This window comes from Balaenoptera acutorostrata, chromosome 15, assembly GCF_949987535.1.
Source record: "Balaenoptera acutorostrata chromosome 15, mBalAcu1.1, whole genome shotgun sequence".
Lineage (NCBI taxonomy): Eukaryota > Metazoa > Chordata > Mammalia > Artiodactyla > Balaenopteridae > Balaenoptera > Balaenoptera acutorostrata.
The window spans coordinates 7,361,035-7,378,536 of NC_080078.1; the positions used below are offsets into that span (position 1 = coordinate 7,361,035).

Here is a 17,502-nt window from a genome sequence, read left to right on the forward strand (position 1 = left end):
GGCAGCGAAGGAGGTGGCCTGGACCAGCATCCTCGAGATAGACTTCCTCCTTCCGGAAGTAAGGGGACCCAGACCCCCGCTGTCATCGGCAGGACCGTCTCCCACCCACCCCCTTTTAGGGGTACAACACCTGGGCCATGTCATCGAGGGAGGGGACAGAGGATTCCAGAGGATTATACTCCCGAAGGCAGTTGTAGAGGCAGGAAATCGGGGACAGGATCACTGCCGGAGGCTTCCTGGGCTGGGAGAGGCAGAGATTGTGATTTGGGGTCCTGTACTGACCCCAACACGACAACAGGGGGCAGTTGAGATGCAGAAATGGCAGGGCTGCACCAGCTTGACAAACCTGACCCGGTCCAGGCCTGCCCCTGCAGGTGTCCCCTGGGGCGGGCAGGCTGGGAAACCAAAGATGCTGAGAAAGACATCGGGGGATTGACCCCCATCCTCATCTTCCTGTTTGGGAGGGAGAAGTTAGGGGAAGATACTCAGGTGGTTCCCTCCCTTCCTAAGAAGCTGGGAGAACCTGCCTGGGCAGCATCTTGAAAGGGGGAATTGTCTTCCCAACCCAGCGCAGCGTCTGTACACGTGTGTGTGTGTGTGTGTGTGTGTGTGTGTGTGTGTGTGTGTGTGTACGTACGTACTTGTGGGGGGGTCCACGTCCTCCACTCCAGCCTCTGCCCCTCCTCCACAGCCGATGCAGACACTCCCCCCACATTGCCTCTAAACCAACCCCAGCTGTCAACATCTGGCCCACATCTGTCTCTTTCATGTGACTGGACCTCCACCCCAGATTCCCCCCTCCCCCCTTCAGGGGGCTGTAGGGCAGGGCTCTGAGCTCAAGGCCTCCCCTGCCTCACAAAGCCCTCTGCCAGGGCTAGGGAACCAGGGCAGGGGAGGGAAGGCAACCCCATCCCAGAGGTGCCCCAGGCTATTGGCAGAGCCATCTGGAGCCGTTAGAAGCAGCTGCCGATGACTCATCTTCCACTGCCCCCACCCTACCATCTCAAACACACCGTGGGGCTGGGAACCAAGCACCCAGCCCCGTCTCCAGACCTCCGACCCCTCTCAGCCTGGCTCAAAAGCTCCTTCACACCAGTCCCCACCGTCCACAGAAGTCTATTCCGTCCCCCCACCCCACTCCCAATCATCCCCAGAGCCAGGACACTTCCCATTTTCTTTTATTTATACAAAACAATTGTTTTAAATATAATTTAAGAACCCCTCCAAGCACCAGTGTCTGTCTCTTGTTTCTACCACCACTGCCCCCCACACCTCCTCATGGACACAGCTTAGGGGTACTTGGGGGGGCAGGGAAATGTCTGGGGTTGTGGCGTGACCAAGGCACTGTTCTGGAAACAGACACAACGATGGGTCCCTGTTTCAACTTGGGCAAAGGAGGCGATAAACAGGTCCCCTCTAACACAAAAAGTTACGACAAGGACGGTTAAAAAAAAAAAAAAAAAGGGAAGGAAAAATAAAACCGAAAACAAAAAATAAAACTCAAAAACCTTCAATATGAAGGCAGCAGATGGGGGAGGGGCATTTACAAGGGAAAACCGAATTCGGTGGAGACAGCAGCAAGGTTGGGACATCCAAGTCCAATGATTTTGTCACTGGGCTATGACGCCCCTTCCTGCCTCACGACTCGCAGGCTAGTCCCCCCTTCTCTTTGGTCTGCAGGGCCGCTGCCCTTCAAGGTGAGGAGGGGCACCTGGGGGCCCTAATTGGGGATCAGAAGGAGGCCGTGGGGATTGTGCCCAACCACCCCCGGGATGTTGGCAGATTCCGGGCACTCTTTTCCTCTGGTCAGACCAATCCCGAGGGAAGGGCTCCCACACCCTCAGTTTGGGGTTCCCCGCTTGGAGAGCGTCTGATTTCTACACTCCCATACGGCAGAATCCCCAAATCCCGTCTCTCCAAATGGCCAGCTCCCCGCCCCCATGGGTTCAAAGTGCAATCCAGTGGGGCCCGGGGATGGGAGCCTCTTGGGTCCCCACCCGATTCTGCCCCAGGAACAAGGGGAGCGGTGTCCCCAGCGTGGGAGTCCCTGCCGCTCCAGAGCTGGGGGGCCAGGCGAGGAGGCGCAGGTCAGTACTGGGGCGCTGGTGCTCCCGACCCTCCTGAGGCTCCTGGCTTGGCCTGGGACTTCATGTGCTGGACACTGGCCAGGATTTTTTTCTGATGTCCTGCCAGAGTGACTCCGATTCGGAGCAGGTCCCTGGGGAAGAATGAACAGCTAGGTGAGGGCACTGGTTTCCCGGGCGGCTTTCCTACCGAAACCCCATCCTCGCCTCGGGATTGTCCGCCAATCAGAATGGCCGACGGGGAATGGGGCTGACGTCAAGAGTTGCCAGTCAGTTTCCGGAGGATTTAAGAGCCTCCACAGTTCTGCGCAGTCGCAGTAAGGGGCGGGGCTAGGTATCCGCGGGGGGGTCGAGAAGCAGGAGGTGGGGCGGGCTGAGAGACAGACAGAGAGAGAGAGAGAGAGCTGGGTGTGTGGAGAGGAAGCGGCGGGAGAGGACAAAAACAAACTGCTCCCAGCCCTATCCTGATGCGGGGAGACGGAGATAAGGAAAAAAGAAGAGGTGAGAAACAGAGAGCAAGAATCCGTGTCAGGGAACCCGTGTCAAGGCGAGGCTGGAGCAAGTCAGGGAGGAGGTGCCCAGATCTGGTGGGGCAGACTGGCCCGGGATCTGCCTTCCAGGGAGAGGGAGGGCCTCCTGGACCCTTTGTGTCTGGATTTATATTCCTTCTATTTCTGTGATTCAAACCTGGGGCAAGAAGAGTCGTTGGGAGAGAAATGGAAAGGCAGAAAGGAGGACCAGGGAGAGGCCAGCTAGGGAAAACCAGTATTTGGGAGGTGTTGGAATCATAAAACCATTTAACATTAAAGCTGGAAAGGATCTCCAAAACCTAGTCCAACCTTCTCCTTTTATGGGTGGGAAAACATCCAGAGTTGACACGTCGTTAATGTGAGAGCAGGGTCTGGAATGTAGATAGATGCACAAAGATAGATACAGATTGCGAAGTGGGAGCGAGATGGCCCAGGGCTGAGGTGGTGCAAGGGGGTGAGGCGGGCACAGCTGACCGGGAAGAATCCTGGGGCTCTCAGCCCCTGCAGCTGTTACTGCTTTGGCAGGGGAGGGGCTTTAGAAAACAGAGTTGGCACTAGGAGTTGACCCCAAAGGCCCCTGCTGAAACTGTGGGCCTGATTCTGGTCCCCAGGCACCACCCCTCCTGGCTGCTTGGCCCTCACCACCCCCCCACCTCCATCTCCTGCCACGACTTACTCAGTGGAGATCTGGCTGACCAGCTCGAAGGAGCCAAACCCAGCAGCTGCAAAACTTTCTTCGTATCTTCCCATCTTGATGGCTCGAAGCCACTCACCCACAGAGCCAAAAGCTGAGTAGTGAGGCTGCCGCTGATCCAGGAGGGGGTGCGAGGCCCTGGGAGGCAAGGATGGGGAGGACGCACTGAGAACCAGCCTGTGTCAGGGTGGGGACGTAGAGCCCAGCCCTGGAGAGGTGGACAGGGACCATCCCACATACCACCAAAGGGACGGATACTTCTCGGGGGGAAGCGAGGTTCTCAGGGGATGGCAGAGTGCAGGAAAGAGGGCCCATCCTCTGGGGTCCTCACCCGCCATTCTCGCGGGCCACGATTTTGAGGCTGGCAGGGTTCCGGATCATCTTGTCGAGGGCACTGACCACCTGGGGGAAGCGGGGCCGTGCATTCCGGTCTTTCTGCCAACAGTCCAGCATAAGCTGATGCAGGGAGGTGGGGCAGTCTGGGGGCGGGGGCAACCGGTAGTCCTGTTCAATGGCATTGATCACCTGGAATGACAGGTAGAAGCACTGGGTAAGGACGTCAGGGAAAACGAGGCTGCCAAAGGACCCCAGGGAAATGGCGACTTAACAGACGCTGGGATGGCTGCTACAGCCCCCCAAGAAGGGCAAATCTGGGGGGTGCTCCTGGCCAGGGCTGAGGCCACTGGCTGTGGCTCAACGTCCCAGAAGGTCTTGAGCTATGATCCAGACATGTAACTTCCCAAGGCTGCCCTCCATCACTGTGTCCTTCTGTAACCAGATAGACTGTATCAAACTCTTGGATACAGAGATCAGCTCGTCACAGTGCCACCCTCACCACCTCAAGGACCAAGCAGTGATGAGCTCTCTGAGAACCCACCCCCCCCAACACCGCCATATCCCAAGAGAGAGGATGTTCCAGGAAAGCTTGGTAGGACACTTACATCCTGATTGCTCATATCCCAGTATGGCCGTTCCCCAAATGACATGACCTCCCACATCACAATCCCATAGCTCCAGGCATCACTGGCAGATGTGAACTTGCGGAACGCAATGGCCTCAGGGGCTGTCCATCGGATGGGAATCTTTCCTCCCTAAAGATAGGGGAGGAAAAGGTGAGCTGAGGGACTCACAGGACTCAGGCATTCTGCCCCCCACCTTTGAGTTTCCCCCAGCTCAGGCCTCCTTTTTTTCTGGGACCCAAACACCCAGCTCCCCAATTCTGTTCTTTTCCTGGACACCTGGTAGCCAGGTTCCTTAAGTTGACCCCCCTGCCCCCACAAGGTCTACTCTTACATCCTGTCTTGGACCACAGCTGTCAATCCCTCAGCCTCCCAACTTTCCAACCTGCCCTGCTCACCTGGCCCTAAGAACCTAGTTCATATGCCTGTGCCCCAGCCTCACCAGAGAGCTCGTGTAGGTGGGATCAGAAGAGTTCTCCTCCAGGAATCGGGAGAGGCCAAAGTCTGAAACCTTGCAGACGAGGTTGCTGTTGACCAGGATGTTGCGGGCAGCCAGGTCTCGGTGGACGTAGCTCATCTCAGCAAGGTACCGCATGCCCGAAGCGATGCCCCGTAACATGCCCACGAGCTGGATGACGGTGAACTGGCCGTCGTTCAGCTGGAGATGGACATGGCGGGGGCATCATTAGGACAGCTCACCCACCGCTCCCCCTTCCTTCCATGTTCTAAACAGTATTTGTCCCTCCCAGACCCAACTCACAGACCCACGTGTAGGACAGGCCTGCTGACATCCCAGGTAAACCGCCCCCTTTCTTTTTTTAAAAAAATAAATTTCTTTATTTTTATTTATTTTATTATTTTTAAATTTTATTATTTGAAATCTATAGACGGTTTATTTTATTTTATTTTTTGGTTGTGCATGCGGGATCTTAGTTCCCCGACCAGACCAGGGATCGAACCCAGGCCCCCTGCATTGGGAGTGCGGAGTCTTAACCGCTGGACCGCCAGGGAAGTCCTTCCCTCCTTTCTTTTACCCTGAGTTCTCTCAGTTCTTACTATGGTATCATGACACAATGCTTAAAATTGTCCCGCTTTCAAATATTCACTTTCAGTCTCTCGTAATTAGATTATAAGGAGATATTTTAAGATTTTCTTCCATTTAACCTAGTACAGTGCTTTACATCCAGGAAATACTCAACAAATGCTTTTGATCTACGTTCTCTTTATTTGATAGCAACAGAGCGCTGACAGTTACGAGTGTGCTCTGAAGCCACCCTTCTACAGGTGGAGATGCGTGTGTTCGTGCTGATCCTGCCACAGTCTCGCTCAGCCCTCTTGGACCAACTGTATGCCGGATGCAAGAGAACAGTGAGGAATCGGGTGTGATCAGTGACCACAGCACCAAAACCAAGGTCTAAAGCCCGACCTTGAGCTTTATAGAGTTGGCTCTCACCAGGTAAACCAACCAGTCACAGACAGTTAACTCAGCCCATCTTCTGGGTTCAGCTAGCATGCAGGGGACCCTCGGCAGCCCTCCAGGGCCAGCAACACAGAGTTCAGAAACCGAATTCTGAATCCATCCTCCAAGCCTGCACCCACCCCATCCTTCGCATCTCAGTTGGTGGACTCACTTCCAGACGCTCAGGGTAGGAACCTTGGAGTCTCCTGCATCCATGGCTTACAATCCATCAGCAAGTTCTGCCAGCTTTGCCTCCAAAACGCACCCCAAACCAACCACTTTTGCGCATTCACTGCAGCCCCCATGGCCTGAATGATGCCAGTCGTCTCATCGGCTCCTATCCCCCAGCATCCGTTGGAGGGATCTCCTTAAATCACCCCCCTCTCCTGCTGAAAAGCTTCCCCTCAGACTTCTCATCACATCCAAATTTCTAAGGTCACGAGGCCCAGCCGCCAACCACAACATGATCCACTATCACTCCTCTGCTGACCTGGTTCAGCTTCACCGGCCTTTCTGCTTCTTAAACAGGCTGGGGTCCCGCCCACCCTGGGTTGCTACTCTCTGCCCCCGACACGCTTCCCCCCCACCTTCTCATGGCTGGCTTTCTCATCTACCCAAACGTCATCTCTTCTAAGATAGACCCCCTTCCCTTTCCTGCAACCGGACAATGGAACAGACTCCCGTATCCACAAGGGAGGGTCAGGCCATCCTGGCACTGCGCCAGGGTCTGCCTCAGCATCCCTCGTGCTGGGAGCCGGGTAGCCTGTGTCTCCTGGTGTGGTGCCACGGGAAGTACACAGCTCCCCCTGATGTGGGCTGGCCACAGACGTTTAATTTTGAACTTATCACAACATTAGACATTGCTTCCCTTACAGGAAACACAGAGAAACAAGCTAGATGACCCCACAAGGAAGAATCCGATAAATCCAGAAGATAAGACATTCAAGTGGACAAGTGGCCCAGCCCTTCAGTGTATCAGAACCCCAACAAGGGACTGTCCTGGATGTAGAAAAGGCTCAAAACAATAATCACAGGTGCAATGCTTGATCCTGAACTAGATGCTGGGACATTTTGGGGACAACTAGAGAAATATGAGCATCAAGTGGGCATTAGGTGATACCAAGGAATTGTTGTAATTCTGTTAAATGCAATGTTACTTTGCTATGTAGAAAAACGTTCTGGGGGCTTCCCTGGTGGTCTAATGGTTAAGACGCTGCATTTCCACTGCAGGGGAAGCGGCTTCGATCCCCGGTCAGGGAAATTCCGCATGCCGCGTGGAGTGGCCAAAAAAAAAAAAAAGTTTTGGCTTTTTACAGAAGATGCATAGTAAAGTTTAAAAAATAATAAAATTTCATACAATTTTGTTAAGGTAGCAAAAATGAGTTCTCTCTCATTTCTATGATCCTGTTTAATTTTTTTCACATCTGAAATCTTGTTTACTTTTTGTAAAACCTTGTTTGTACTTGTTAATCTTCAGTCTCCCCCATTACGCCACCAGCTCTCCAAGAGCAGAGATGTTCATGGCTCTATCTCCCGAGGCCCAGTACAGTGGCTGGTACACAACGAAGCGCTCAGTAAATATTTGTCACGAGGACAGATGACAACCCCTCCTTATCCCAGGGCCAGCCGGCCCCACAGGGAGACCAATCCCAGGACTCAACCTTCCCTGGTGGAGAATGAAGGGTAGAGGGGCAGGGACGCGGGACCCACCGTCTGTCCCGGGTTCTGAGCTCCTTGGCTGCACTGTGGGAGCACAGGGTGGGTGCGGAAAGCTGGGAGCAGGGGGTCTCACCCTCAGGAAGGAGTCCAGGGCACCATTCTCCATAAACTCGGTGAGAATCATGACGGGCACGCTGTTGGTGACCACGCCCTCCAGGCGGATGATGTTGGGGTGCTCGAACTGGCCCATGATGGAGGCCTCGCTCAGGAACTCCCGCCGCTGCCGCTCCGTGTAGCCGCCCTTCAGGGTCTTGATGGCCACACAGCTCTCCTTCTTCCCGGGGGCCTTCAGCCGCCCCCGGCACACCTCCCCGAACTCGCCTTCAGGAAGGAGGCCGAGGGTCAGCTCTCCTCCCCAACCCAACCCCGCCCCGCCCCCAGGTCTGGCCCTGCAGTCCCTCCCCCCACCCCCCACCCGGGCACCCAGGCGTCTTCCTCTCACCTGCGCCGATCACCTCTTCAATCTTGACATAGGAGACATCGATCTCTTTTGCAAATTCCCTCACAGCCTCATTAGGGTCTTCGTAAGTGAAGGGGTCAATGTAGACCTTAGTACCTGAGGAATCACGCGGGGCTCGTTAGCCACCACTGCATTCAGATGCCCTGGTCCCTGGCTCACAGCTCTCGCCCCAGCCCTATCTCCTCCAGGATGGGCCTACCCACCGTGCCCAATGAGATACTGTCCGTGTTTGTCTGAGTATTCAGCTTCTCTCCCGTTGCTCTGCTTCCTGTAGCCGATGGGAAAGAAGAGGTAAACTGAGTCGCACATCTCGATGTTCCCAGAGGGGAAGGATGGGAATCAGAGAAGATCCCAGGTGAAAACAGGCTCCCGGGGCACCGGGGGAGGCTTGCCCTGGAGCAAGAGGGCGGGTGGCCAGCTACACGGGGCTTCGCGGGGGCCTCCAGGTGCCCAGAGCCCTCACCTGAGGCAGAGAACAGCGACAGGTGGCCAGAGCCCTCACCTGAGGCAGAGAACAGCGATGACGATGACCACGAGGACCAGCACCACGCCCACGACCGCCGTGCCAGCAATCAGGGCCAGCTGCTCCCGCCAGCTCTCGCTCTCTGGAGAAGAACTGGTGATCAGGGGGACCCGGCGGGCCCGTGGGCTCCACCCAAGTCCCTCAGGGCAAGCAAAGAAGTTTCCCAGCCTTGGTGGGTTTGATTTTGTTCTGTTATAAATACTGGTAACCACAAAAAAAGTCCCACTTGAACAGAAGGTTCCAAAGGCTAAAAATGAAAAGGTTTGGAGCCAAAACGTGGAAATAACCCAAATGTCCATCAACGGATGAATGGACAAATAAAATGTGCCACAGCCATTCAATGGAGTATTTTTCAGCCACGAGACGGAATGAAGTCCTGATATGTTCTACAACACGGATGAACCTTGAAAACATTATGCCATGTAAAAGAAGAAGCCAGTCACAAAAGACCGTATTGTATGACTGCATTTGTGTGAAAGGTCCAGAACAGGCAAACTACAGAGACAAAAAGTAGACTAGTGTTTGCCAGGGGCTGGGAGGTAATGGAAGAGTTATAAGCATCTCTTTTTGAGGTGCTGAAATGTTCTAAAATTAATTGCAGTGATGGTTGCACAACTCCGTGAATATATTACAAGTCAATGAATTATACATTTTAAATGGGTGAATCATGGTGTGTGAGTCATATCTCAATAAAATTGTTAAAAAAAATTAAAAGGTTTAGAAAACCATTGGGCCAGCATACAAAAACTATCAAAGTGTCACCTCAGTTAATCCTTGGAGCCCTGTGAGAGAGACCTCATATTTCCATTTTTTTGGATGAGAGAGCTGGGGCTCAGGGGTCAAGTTTTTGCTAAAGGTCACATAGCTGGAGAGCCGCTGAGCTGGCCTTCACACCCAGCTGTTGGTTTTGGTTTCTACATCTTATCCCCAGGCCAAAATGCCTCGTGGTTGAGAGAAAGAGAAGCATGGGGCTGTGGCTTTGGGGGTCCTGAGGGCAGAGCCAAGGCCTCCCGCCTGGTGGGGGACAGCCAACCCCACCCGCATCCTGCCCCCCGGGCTCACCGTCCAGCTGGGTCTGGCTGTGGTGCTCCTGGCCGAAGGGCCCGTAGCCAGCCTCGGAGCGCGCCCGCACCTGGACCAGGTAGCTGGCTCCCCGCTTCAGTCCCCGCAGCTCTGCCCGGTTCTCCGATGTCTTCAGGAACCGCACGCTGCTGGGGCCCTCTGCGCCCTGTTCAGGAGAGGGGATTGGCCGTGAGCCAGGACCCCCAGATTCCACTGCTCTTTCTGCCTCCCCCTGCCCTGGGCCTCCATCCCTAGCATCTCTGTCCTGTTGAGTGGCAGGTGCGGCCTTTGTGCTCACTTATGTATGCACTGTGCCTTGTGCTTTGCATTAATTATATCATTTAATCCTTGTAGCGCTTCTGTGGGATAGGTTCCATTATCCTAAGCATTTTTTGGGGGTGTGGGGGGCCTCGCCGCGTGGCATGCGGGATCTTAGTTCCCCGACCAGGGATCGAACCAATGCCCCCTGCAGTGGAAGCACAGAGTCTTAACCACTGGACCGCCAGGGAAGTCCTATCCTAAGCATTTTACAATGAGGATATTAAGCTCAGAGAGGCCAAGGGGTTGACACAAGGTCACTTAGCTAGTATGTGGCAGATGGCTGCAATTCAGGCGTCCTGGTCCCTGGAGCGGGTCCCGCTGCCCACCCCCACCCCTGGGGCAGGGCCTGGTCTCACCTTCTCGTGATACTTGACCTCGTAGTCCAGCACTGCCCCGCTGGGTGCCCGGGGAACAGCCCATGCCAGGCTCAAGCTGCTGGGTGATGACCGAGTCACCCTGATGTCGGACACTGGGGGCGGCACTGCGAGAGACAGACACCTTGGGGCCCTTGATCGTGGCAGGTCTGTCTCTCATCTTTCCCAGCTCCTCCTCTACTGGCCACACTTGTCTCGGTCCCCCAGCTGTTTCCGGAATTCCTTCTGGCTCTCTCTGCCCTGCCCTGAACTGTCCAGTCCACCTTTGCATCCTTTTAATTCTCTATCTGCTTCTTGCCCCAAAGGCCTTGACCCGCTATATTTCCTGGGGACCCCACTCCCCAGCTGCTGCCTTTTCCCCCTCAGGCCTTTAGACTGTCCATATCCCTTGCGAGCCTTTCCCACCAACGCCTATCCCATCCGACCACAGGCTGCCCTCTGCCCCCAGCCCCCAGTCTCACCCTCACGGTCAGTGGTGACATTCACAGCCTCAAATGGAACTGGCCCGCTGGCTAAGGAGGACACCCCGTTCACGGCGGTGACCTCGAAGGTATAGGTGAAGTCAGGACGCAACCCACGAATGGCCACCCAGGGCTCCACCAGGTCCCGGGGGCCGGGGTCGAAGGTCAGGTCTCCCCCGCAGGGCGTGCAGGAGCCGCCGGGGCGGCACTCCCGGCACCGGAGCGCGTAGGTGAGGTCCTCTCGGCCTCCCGACTCGAGGGGGGCGCTCCACTCCAGGCGCAGGGAGGAGCCGTTCAGGCGGGGAACCACGCTTCTCGGGGCGGACGGAGGGGCTGCAGGAGACCAGGACGTCAGGCAGAGGCTGAGCAGACGGGCAGGGGACGGGCAGGGGACGGGCAGGCAGCCACTCTGACGTCTTGTTTTGGCCGGGCACCAGGCCAGGGTCAAGAGGAGGAAGGTGTGGGAGGACGGGACTGGGGTCGGGGGTCCACCCCAGGGGTCAGGGGTCCACCCCAGGGGTCACTGGCCACTTACTGGTACAGGGTGCACCTCGGGGGTCTGTGCGGGCCCGGAAGTACCCGATACGACACTGGCAGACGGGTGAGCCAATGGTGTTGGAGTGGCTGTTGGCTGGGCAAGGCTGGCAGGATCCCTCCCCAGACAGGGGCTTGAAGGTGCCCTGAGCACAGGCTGCGAGAAAGCGTCCATCAGAAACTTGCATCAGAGACATTCAGCAGTGCGGGGGGGCGGGGGGGAATGGGGACCAAAAAAAGGACATTCGGCAGCTATTAAAGTTGCATGAGGTGCAAAACGGAGAGCAGGGAGGGAGGAGCTCAGAAACCTCGCCTCTAAGAGGAGAAGACCTCCCTCCAGACCAGGGGTCTGAACCCTGACGTGTACCCCCGGCCACTCCATGGCAGCCTGGTGAAACCCAGACCCCTGCTCCGAGGCATGATTTTAAATGCACACCACAAAATACACAGATTACCAAGAAAACCAAATAACTGAAAATACAGTGATCAAAACATGAAGAAAGTTTGCAACACAGCAATGTGTGTGTTTCTCTACTAACAAGATACAGCAGCAAGGCTGACAGGCAAGGAAATACTGAAGTCACAATGAGCGAAAAACAACATTTTGCCATTCCTGCGTCATCTCTAATGGGCTGTGAAAACACCTCGGATTTGAATGGGGCCCAAGTCTCAGGTCCTGCTCCAACCGCTGGGCTGTGGCTGACACTCCGTAAGAAGAGTGGCCAATTTCAGGTAAAGATGAGTGCAAAGAAATGGTCATTTTTCTTCCCTTCCACCAAAGTTCACAGATCCCCTACATTCTATCTACGAAACCCAGGTTAAGAAACTCTGCTCTGGAGAAAAGGCTACGTGAGAATTCAATATCAGTAAATTAGACGAAACCATAATGAACAATACTACAGACCATGAAGGCTTTGTCCTCTGACTCCAATAAGGTCCCTCAGCCCTGAGGACAGTCCCACAGCCCAGGAAGGAATTGGACATAGAAGGATGAGTGTGGAAATGATGGAGAGCTCAGAACTGTGCTGGGGGCTCTGAAAACACGCCCTCCAGTAACTTAGTGCCCAGGAGAATAAAGAACTTTTAAAAATGGAAATTTAAGAAGTGGGTCCAAGAGCAGGGTACCAGCCAGCGCCTCCCGCAGAGATGGGCAAGCTTTGTGGGGGAAGTGCTTGGCCCTCACCTCGGCACCTGGTATTCCCCTCGGCGGCCTCAAACCCTGGAGCGCAGCTGCAGCCCGTGACCGGCTGCTCAGCCCACTGGCCATCCTCCCGGCAGTAGAGGCTCGGGCTGGGGCCGGGGGCGGGCACGGCATCGGCCACGCAGCTCCCCGCCACGGGCACCACCAGCTCACGAGGCACGGTCTCCGGGAAGCGGGTGAGGTTCACGGTCAGCTGGGCGCACTTTTTATAGAAGAGGTGCAGGGACAGCAGGGCCATGCAGGCGCCCTGGTCCTGGAAGGCCAGATAGAAGCCGGCCTTGGTGAGCGGGCCCAGACGCAGCGTCTTGATGTTCACCTTCCCGGTGGCCTCGGCCCCGGGGCGCTTCCGGGTCAGGTGCTCAGCAGCCACTGTGTCCACCTGCCAGGTCGGGGAAGAGACTCACTGCCGCTGTCCTCCACTCCCCCAGGACCCCGCTGGACTGTCTTCTTCCCAGCTCACCCTCTCCCTGACCTGCCTGGCTCCTGTTCCAGAACCTTCTCTCCACCTTTCCCAACGTACGCTTTCCTGCAGGCCCCAACATTGTCCATTAACACCCGCCGAGCTCCTGTGATGCATCCAGCCTCTGTCCTGCACCCCCTTTCTGCGCATTCACTCATCCTACAGACACTTGTCAACATCTACTCTGTGCCAGGCCCTGGACTCCACGCCAAGGAAACAGAAATGAAGGAAACGCTGATAAGCTGATGATAAATTAAAAGTATGATGAGTGCTACGGCAGGCGGGACCCCAGGGCAGGACACATCAGCAAAGGCGTCCCAGGGGGCACCTCGGAGCTGGAAGTTACAAAACGAGGAGTTGGGTGGGAAAGGCAAAGAGAAGGCATTCCAGGGTGAGGCATCAGCTGATGCAAAGGCAGGGGGCTGTAAAGGGGCGAAGTGTACTCAGAGAGAGGAAGTGTAGGGGGGCCTCAGCACATGGAGTAGAGCGGCTGCTCCACCTAGCAGACCACCCTCTTCCCTCCTCAGACCCGGGCCTCCTGCTTCTAGCCCCCAGCACCTCTAGACCACAGGCCGGCCCCGGACCCCACCTTGGCCTGGGGCACCTGGGTACCTTGATGTAGGGGTTCTCCATCCAGGCTGGCGTGTGGGCCGTGGCCGTGTCCGCGTCGCTCTCGAAGTAGAAGACGGTGAAGGTCTCCTTGCAGGAGCGGCCAGCCCGCGGCAGGGAGAGGCACTCCAGCATGGTGAAGCGCAGCGTGGCGTACACGTGCACGGCGCCCCGGCGGGGCACCCAGCCCGTGCGCAGCCAGTGGGCCAGGCCCGGGGCCCGCTGCACGTCACACACCTCGTAGGTCCGAACGCTGTGCTGCTCCTCATCTAGGCCGCTCAGCTCCTCCCACTGCGGGGAGAAGGGTGGTCAGCCTGGGGGCTGCTAAGCGGGTGGGCGAAGGTCAGTGCCATAACGCCACGAGGGGCTGCGGGGACCCCCGGAGAGCAAGGGCTCAGAGGATACCTGCTTCGGCTGCTGCGATGGCTGTGTGTGTGTGTGGGGGGGGGGGGTGTGTGTGTGGGGGGGGGGGGGTGTGGTGTGTGTGTGTGTGTGTGTGTGTGGCCTGGGAAGCAGGAGCACAGGTGGCCCCCCTCCCTCGGTTTCCCTCCAAGCCCCAGCTCTTACCTGTCCCTCCACCTGAGGGAATGTCACCCACTTCAGATCGGCAGTTTCCAATTTTGTGTTCAGTAGGGTCTCTAAGACAGACAGACAGACAGAGTCAGTCAGCGCTTGGGAAAGACACCAGGAAGCCCAGATCCCTGGGAGCTGAGACAGACAGACAGGCCGAGGAGAGGAGCAAGCCCTGCCCTCTGCCCCCCCAGCAAGCCCAGATTTCCAGCGTCTTTTCTGAGTGCCAGCCCCGCCCCTGACAGCTGACAGGCATGGAGCTGACCCTCGGGACTCCCAGATCTAGGCCTCTGTGAACTGCTGTGCCCCAGAGAAGAAGGGGCAAACAGCTCAGAAAGGGCTAAACTAGAGCCCAGACCTGACCCCGACCCCGAGGTGGGGTACAGGGACACCCCTCCCACCAGGGCCTGCCTCAGCCTCTGCAGTCCGTTCCCAAATCCAAAGGAGGTGCTGCCTCCATCCCCGCAACTCTGCTCCTCTTCCAAGTCCCCAGCCCCCTTCAGACCAAACACCCCAGCCCTTCAGATCCTTGAAGGTGGTACTGACCTCCTGAGGCCCAGCCCCGACCCCCCACTCCCTCCCCACCAGCTAGCTGCCCTTGGAGGAGGAAGTGCTGGAGGCCAGGACGCTTGGGTTCCTGCCCTTGGCCCCTGTCTGCAGAGGCCTCACATCTGGATTTGGTTATGGGAAGGAAAAGGGGAGGAGATTTTAGGAGTGTGTGTATGGGGGGGTGAGCACACCTGGCTCTGCTCTGGTCTCTCTCTGGGGAGGGGAGGGGCGGGGCTCTGGCGGAAGGTGGGGATTAGGAGAAACTGCACAGTACCCTGCCGCCCCCCCCCAACCCCCGGCTGAGGAGGGTGGAGGGAGGGCGGGGGAATCCCCTCGGAGATTTGTGGGTGGGGTGCTGCAGGCCTGCCCTGGGAGGAGCTGAGAGGGGGCCCCCAGGGGAGCCAGCAGCACACCTGGGACCAGGGTCCCCCTCCCTGGTGGGAGTTGCAGGAGAGAAGGGAAGGCAGGTGGGTGGGGCAGCCTCCTCCCAGGGACCAGGTGATGTCCATGGAGGGCAAAGGGTCAGGTGGGACCCCGGCCAGGCAGCTGGGGGTGAGGCCTGGGCCCCCATGGATGGCGGGAGACAGCCCAGCACGCTGGGGACAGGATGCCCGGGTTCTGGGAAGGGGGTGGATAGAGGCTGCCGTCTCCACCCTCCATTGTTCCAGACTGGATAGTGTTTTCCTGTCTCCAATTTACACACTGTCTCTGTTTCAGGCTGTCCCGGGCGCTCTGAGCGGCTCACTTTCTCTCACCCTCTCTCCGTCTTGCCGGCCTCCCTCTCTCTTTGATCTGTCACTTCTTTTGCCTCTCACCTCTCTCTCCCGCTCTCCGTCCACCTCCATTTCTCTTTCTGATTGTCACTCTGCTTTCTGTCTCCCACCTTTCACCATCCCTGGGGCACAGAGCCTTGGATAAAAGACTGAACTCTTGTCTCAGTCTCCTCATCTGTAAAATGGGAGCGACAATACATCCCACCCACAGGGTTGTTGGAACCGTGAAAACATAAAGCACTCAGCATGGGCCTCGGGCTTGGAAAGCACTTAGGTAACAGAAATTAGAAGTTACTCCCTGTTCCTCTTTGCATCTTTCTTTCCCTCTCACCACACGTCATCCCGACGGGTTTTCTCCCTGCTTTACCTTCCCCTCTCTCTCTCACAGTTCTTTCCCCATCTTTCCCCGAGCCCAGCAAGTCTCTCCTCTTCCCCCACACCCAGCCTTTGATCCCCAGCCCAGAGCAGCACTGCCCAGCCTGGGGGAGAGGGGTTTCTAACTGCCTTTGATTCCTCCTCCTCAGTAGCCCCCCATGGCCCACTCCCCAGAGACCCCTTTGATTCCAGGCAGTGAAGGAGGGGAAGGAGGCAGCTCATTGAAAGGAGATTAGGGCCATGGGAGGAGGGTTTATAGGGCTCTTGGCTCCCCCTCTAGGGGTTGGGGGGAGGGCAGAGACTCATGGATAAAGTAACATTTTGGCGCGGGGTGCGGGGAGATGCAGAAAAAACAGACGTTTAAGAGAGACAAGTAGACAGTAGTTAAGCTGAGTTCAGGGGACACGAGGGCTGTGTAGGTCAGTTTCTGCCGGCCTAGGGTTAGAGGAAAGGACTCTGGTGGGATTGGGGCAGGGTCTAGACAGCATTTAAAGGGCTGGGGTGCAGCTTGGGGGAAACCAGGGAAGGGGCCTCCCTGGCGCAGGGACCGTGGCTTTGGGAGAGATTTGGAGGTTTGGAGTGTGAGTGTGGAAGGTGGCCATCCCCACGGTGGTGTGTGGAATTGTAGGGTCAAGGTGTGAATGCTCCGGAATGGGGGGGCGGGGGTAGTTTTATGGCCTAGCACAAAGTTCTGCCTTGTCTTCTTGTTCTTCCAGAAATGTTTCCTCCTGTTTGGCAGAGGTGGGAGGAGGGACAGAAACTTTGGAGAGAGTTTTGAAGATTGGAGCAGAGAGAACAGGAAAGGCTGCCAAGGGCGTCTGGAGTCAGGAGTAAGAGTGTGGGGAGCCGGGACCGGGGCATGTCCCGGGACGGAGCTCGCCTCCATCTCTTTCCCAAACAAAAGAAAACTCCACTCCCCGCTGGGCCGCCTCCTCCCCGCCCCCCTCCCGGGCTAGCACTATTGGTCCAGAGTGTTCGCTGTTGGGGTGCCGGGTTTGGGGGAGACAGATGTCGGCCCTTCCACCCCGAGGCCCATCTTCGGGGGGCCCCAGAAGTGGCGGGGTGACTCCAAGGAAACTCACCTTCTAAAGCGGCTACAAGCGAAGCCCAGCAGAGCAGAGCCCGGAGCTCCATGGCGCCGCCTCACTCTGTTTGGATCCGATCCGAGTTTGGGGGGCGCTAGCCCCCCCAGGTCTAACCCCCCCCCCCGAGCGGGTGGACGTCGACTCCCCGCGCTGAACTCGGTCGGGGCCCTCAGCGCGGGCCCATGCGGGCGCGCCGGGCACCCAGTGGCGGCGCCCAGGTGTGGCCCCGCGTCCCAGCCGCGCGCGCAGACGGGAGGGCGGGGGGCGTCCTGGCAGCGGCCGCGCCGGGCGCGAGCAGAGCAAGACGTGGCTGGAGTCGGGGTCCCTCCGGGGCCTCGGGGTCCCTCCCCCCCCCCGGTGGCTGGGGGTGGGCCGGCCGCTCGCGGTCTCCCCCCCTCCCTGGAGTGGCGCTGCTCGCGCCGCCGGGCCGAGTGCGCTCCGCGCCGGCGGGGAGGGTGGGAGCGGAGCGGGGACCGGAGCGGGAGGGAGGGGACTGCGGCGCGGGGCCGAGCAGGCTGGGGCTGGGCCGGGCGGCGCCTGGCCGGGGAGGGAGGGGCGCGCGGGGAGCGGGGGGAGTTACCCCCCAGCCCGGGCTAGGCGAGGGGGCCGGGGCGTGCTGATTGGAGCGCGCGCTGCTGAATAATTCATGAGGGAAGCGGAGCGGGGCGTCGAGCTGAGCAGGTCGGGAAGTTGGGAGAAA

The 17,502-nt window shown here is 57.6% G+C and overlaps 1 protein-coding gene and 1 long non-coding RNA gene across 6 annotated transcripts; one reads left to right on the top strand and one right to left on the bottom strand.

The window, feature by feature from the left end:
- Nucleotides 1-1,197: 1,197 nt before the first annotated feature.
- EPHB4 (EPH receptor B4) lies at nt 1,198-17,323 on the bottom strand. The gene is made up of 17 exons (XM_007186615.2): nt 16,800-17,323; nt 14,018-14,088; nt 13,454-13,741; nt 12,364-12,760; nt 11,182-11,337; nt 10,647-10,979; nt 10,168-10,292; nt 9,491-9,656; nt 8,408-8,510; nt 8,109-8,173; nt 7,888-8,001; nt 7,519-7,766; nt 4,710-4,925; nt 4,250-4,399; nt 3,640-3,833; nt 3,291-3,446; nt 1,198-2,218 (listed from the first exon to the last, which is right to left on the bottom strand). The coding sequence occupies exons 1-17, from the start codon at nt 16,849-16,851 to the stop codon at nt 2,089-2,091; spliced, it is 2,964 nt and encodes a 987-aa protein (XP_007186677.2). The 5' UTR covers nt 16,852-17,323; the 3' UTR covers nt 1,198-2,088.
- On the top strand, nt 2,453-7,157 carry LOC102998175 (uncharacterized). 5 transcript variants are annotated; one of them, XR_009005446.1, is made up of 7 exons: nt 2,453-2,585; nt 3,226-4,420; nt 4,704-4,853; nt 5,017-5,063; nt 5,502-5,723; nt 6,602-6,760; nt 6,957-7,157. It is a non-coding gene; the product is annotated as an uncharacterized LOC102998175 (long non-coding RNA). The 5 variants fall into 5 exon arrangements; XR_009005445.1 differs by having other exon boundaries at nt 5,538-5,723; nt 6,602-7,154; XR_009005444.1 differs by having other exon boundaries at nt 5,552-5,723; nt 6,602-7,154.
- Nucleotides 17,324-17,502: the final 179 nt, after the last annotated feature.

Bases quoted from the DNA above. Each gene is read 5' to 3' on its own strand.
- EPHB4 (XM_007186615.2), bottom strand. From the start codon at position 16,851: ATGGAGCTCCGGGCTCTGCTCTGCTGGGCTTCGCTTGTAGCCGCTTTA. The intron at 3,834-4,249 runs GTAAGTGTCCTA...CTGTCATTCCAG, and splicing joins GGGATATGAGCAATCAGGAT to GTGATCAATGCCATTGAACA. The intron at 3,447-3,639 runs GTGAGGACCCCA...CTTGCCTCCCAG, and splicing joins GTGGCCCGCGAGAATGGCGG to GGCCTCGCACCCCCTCCTGG.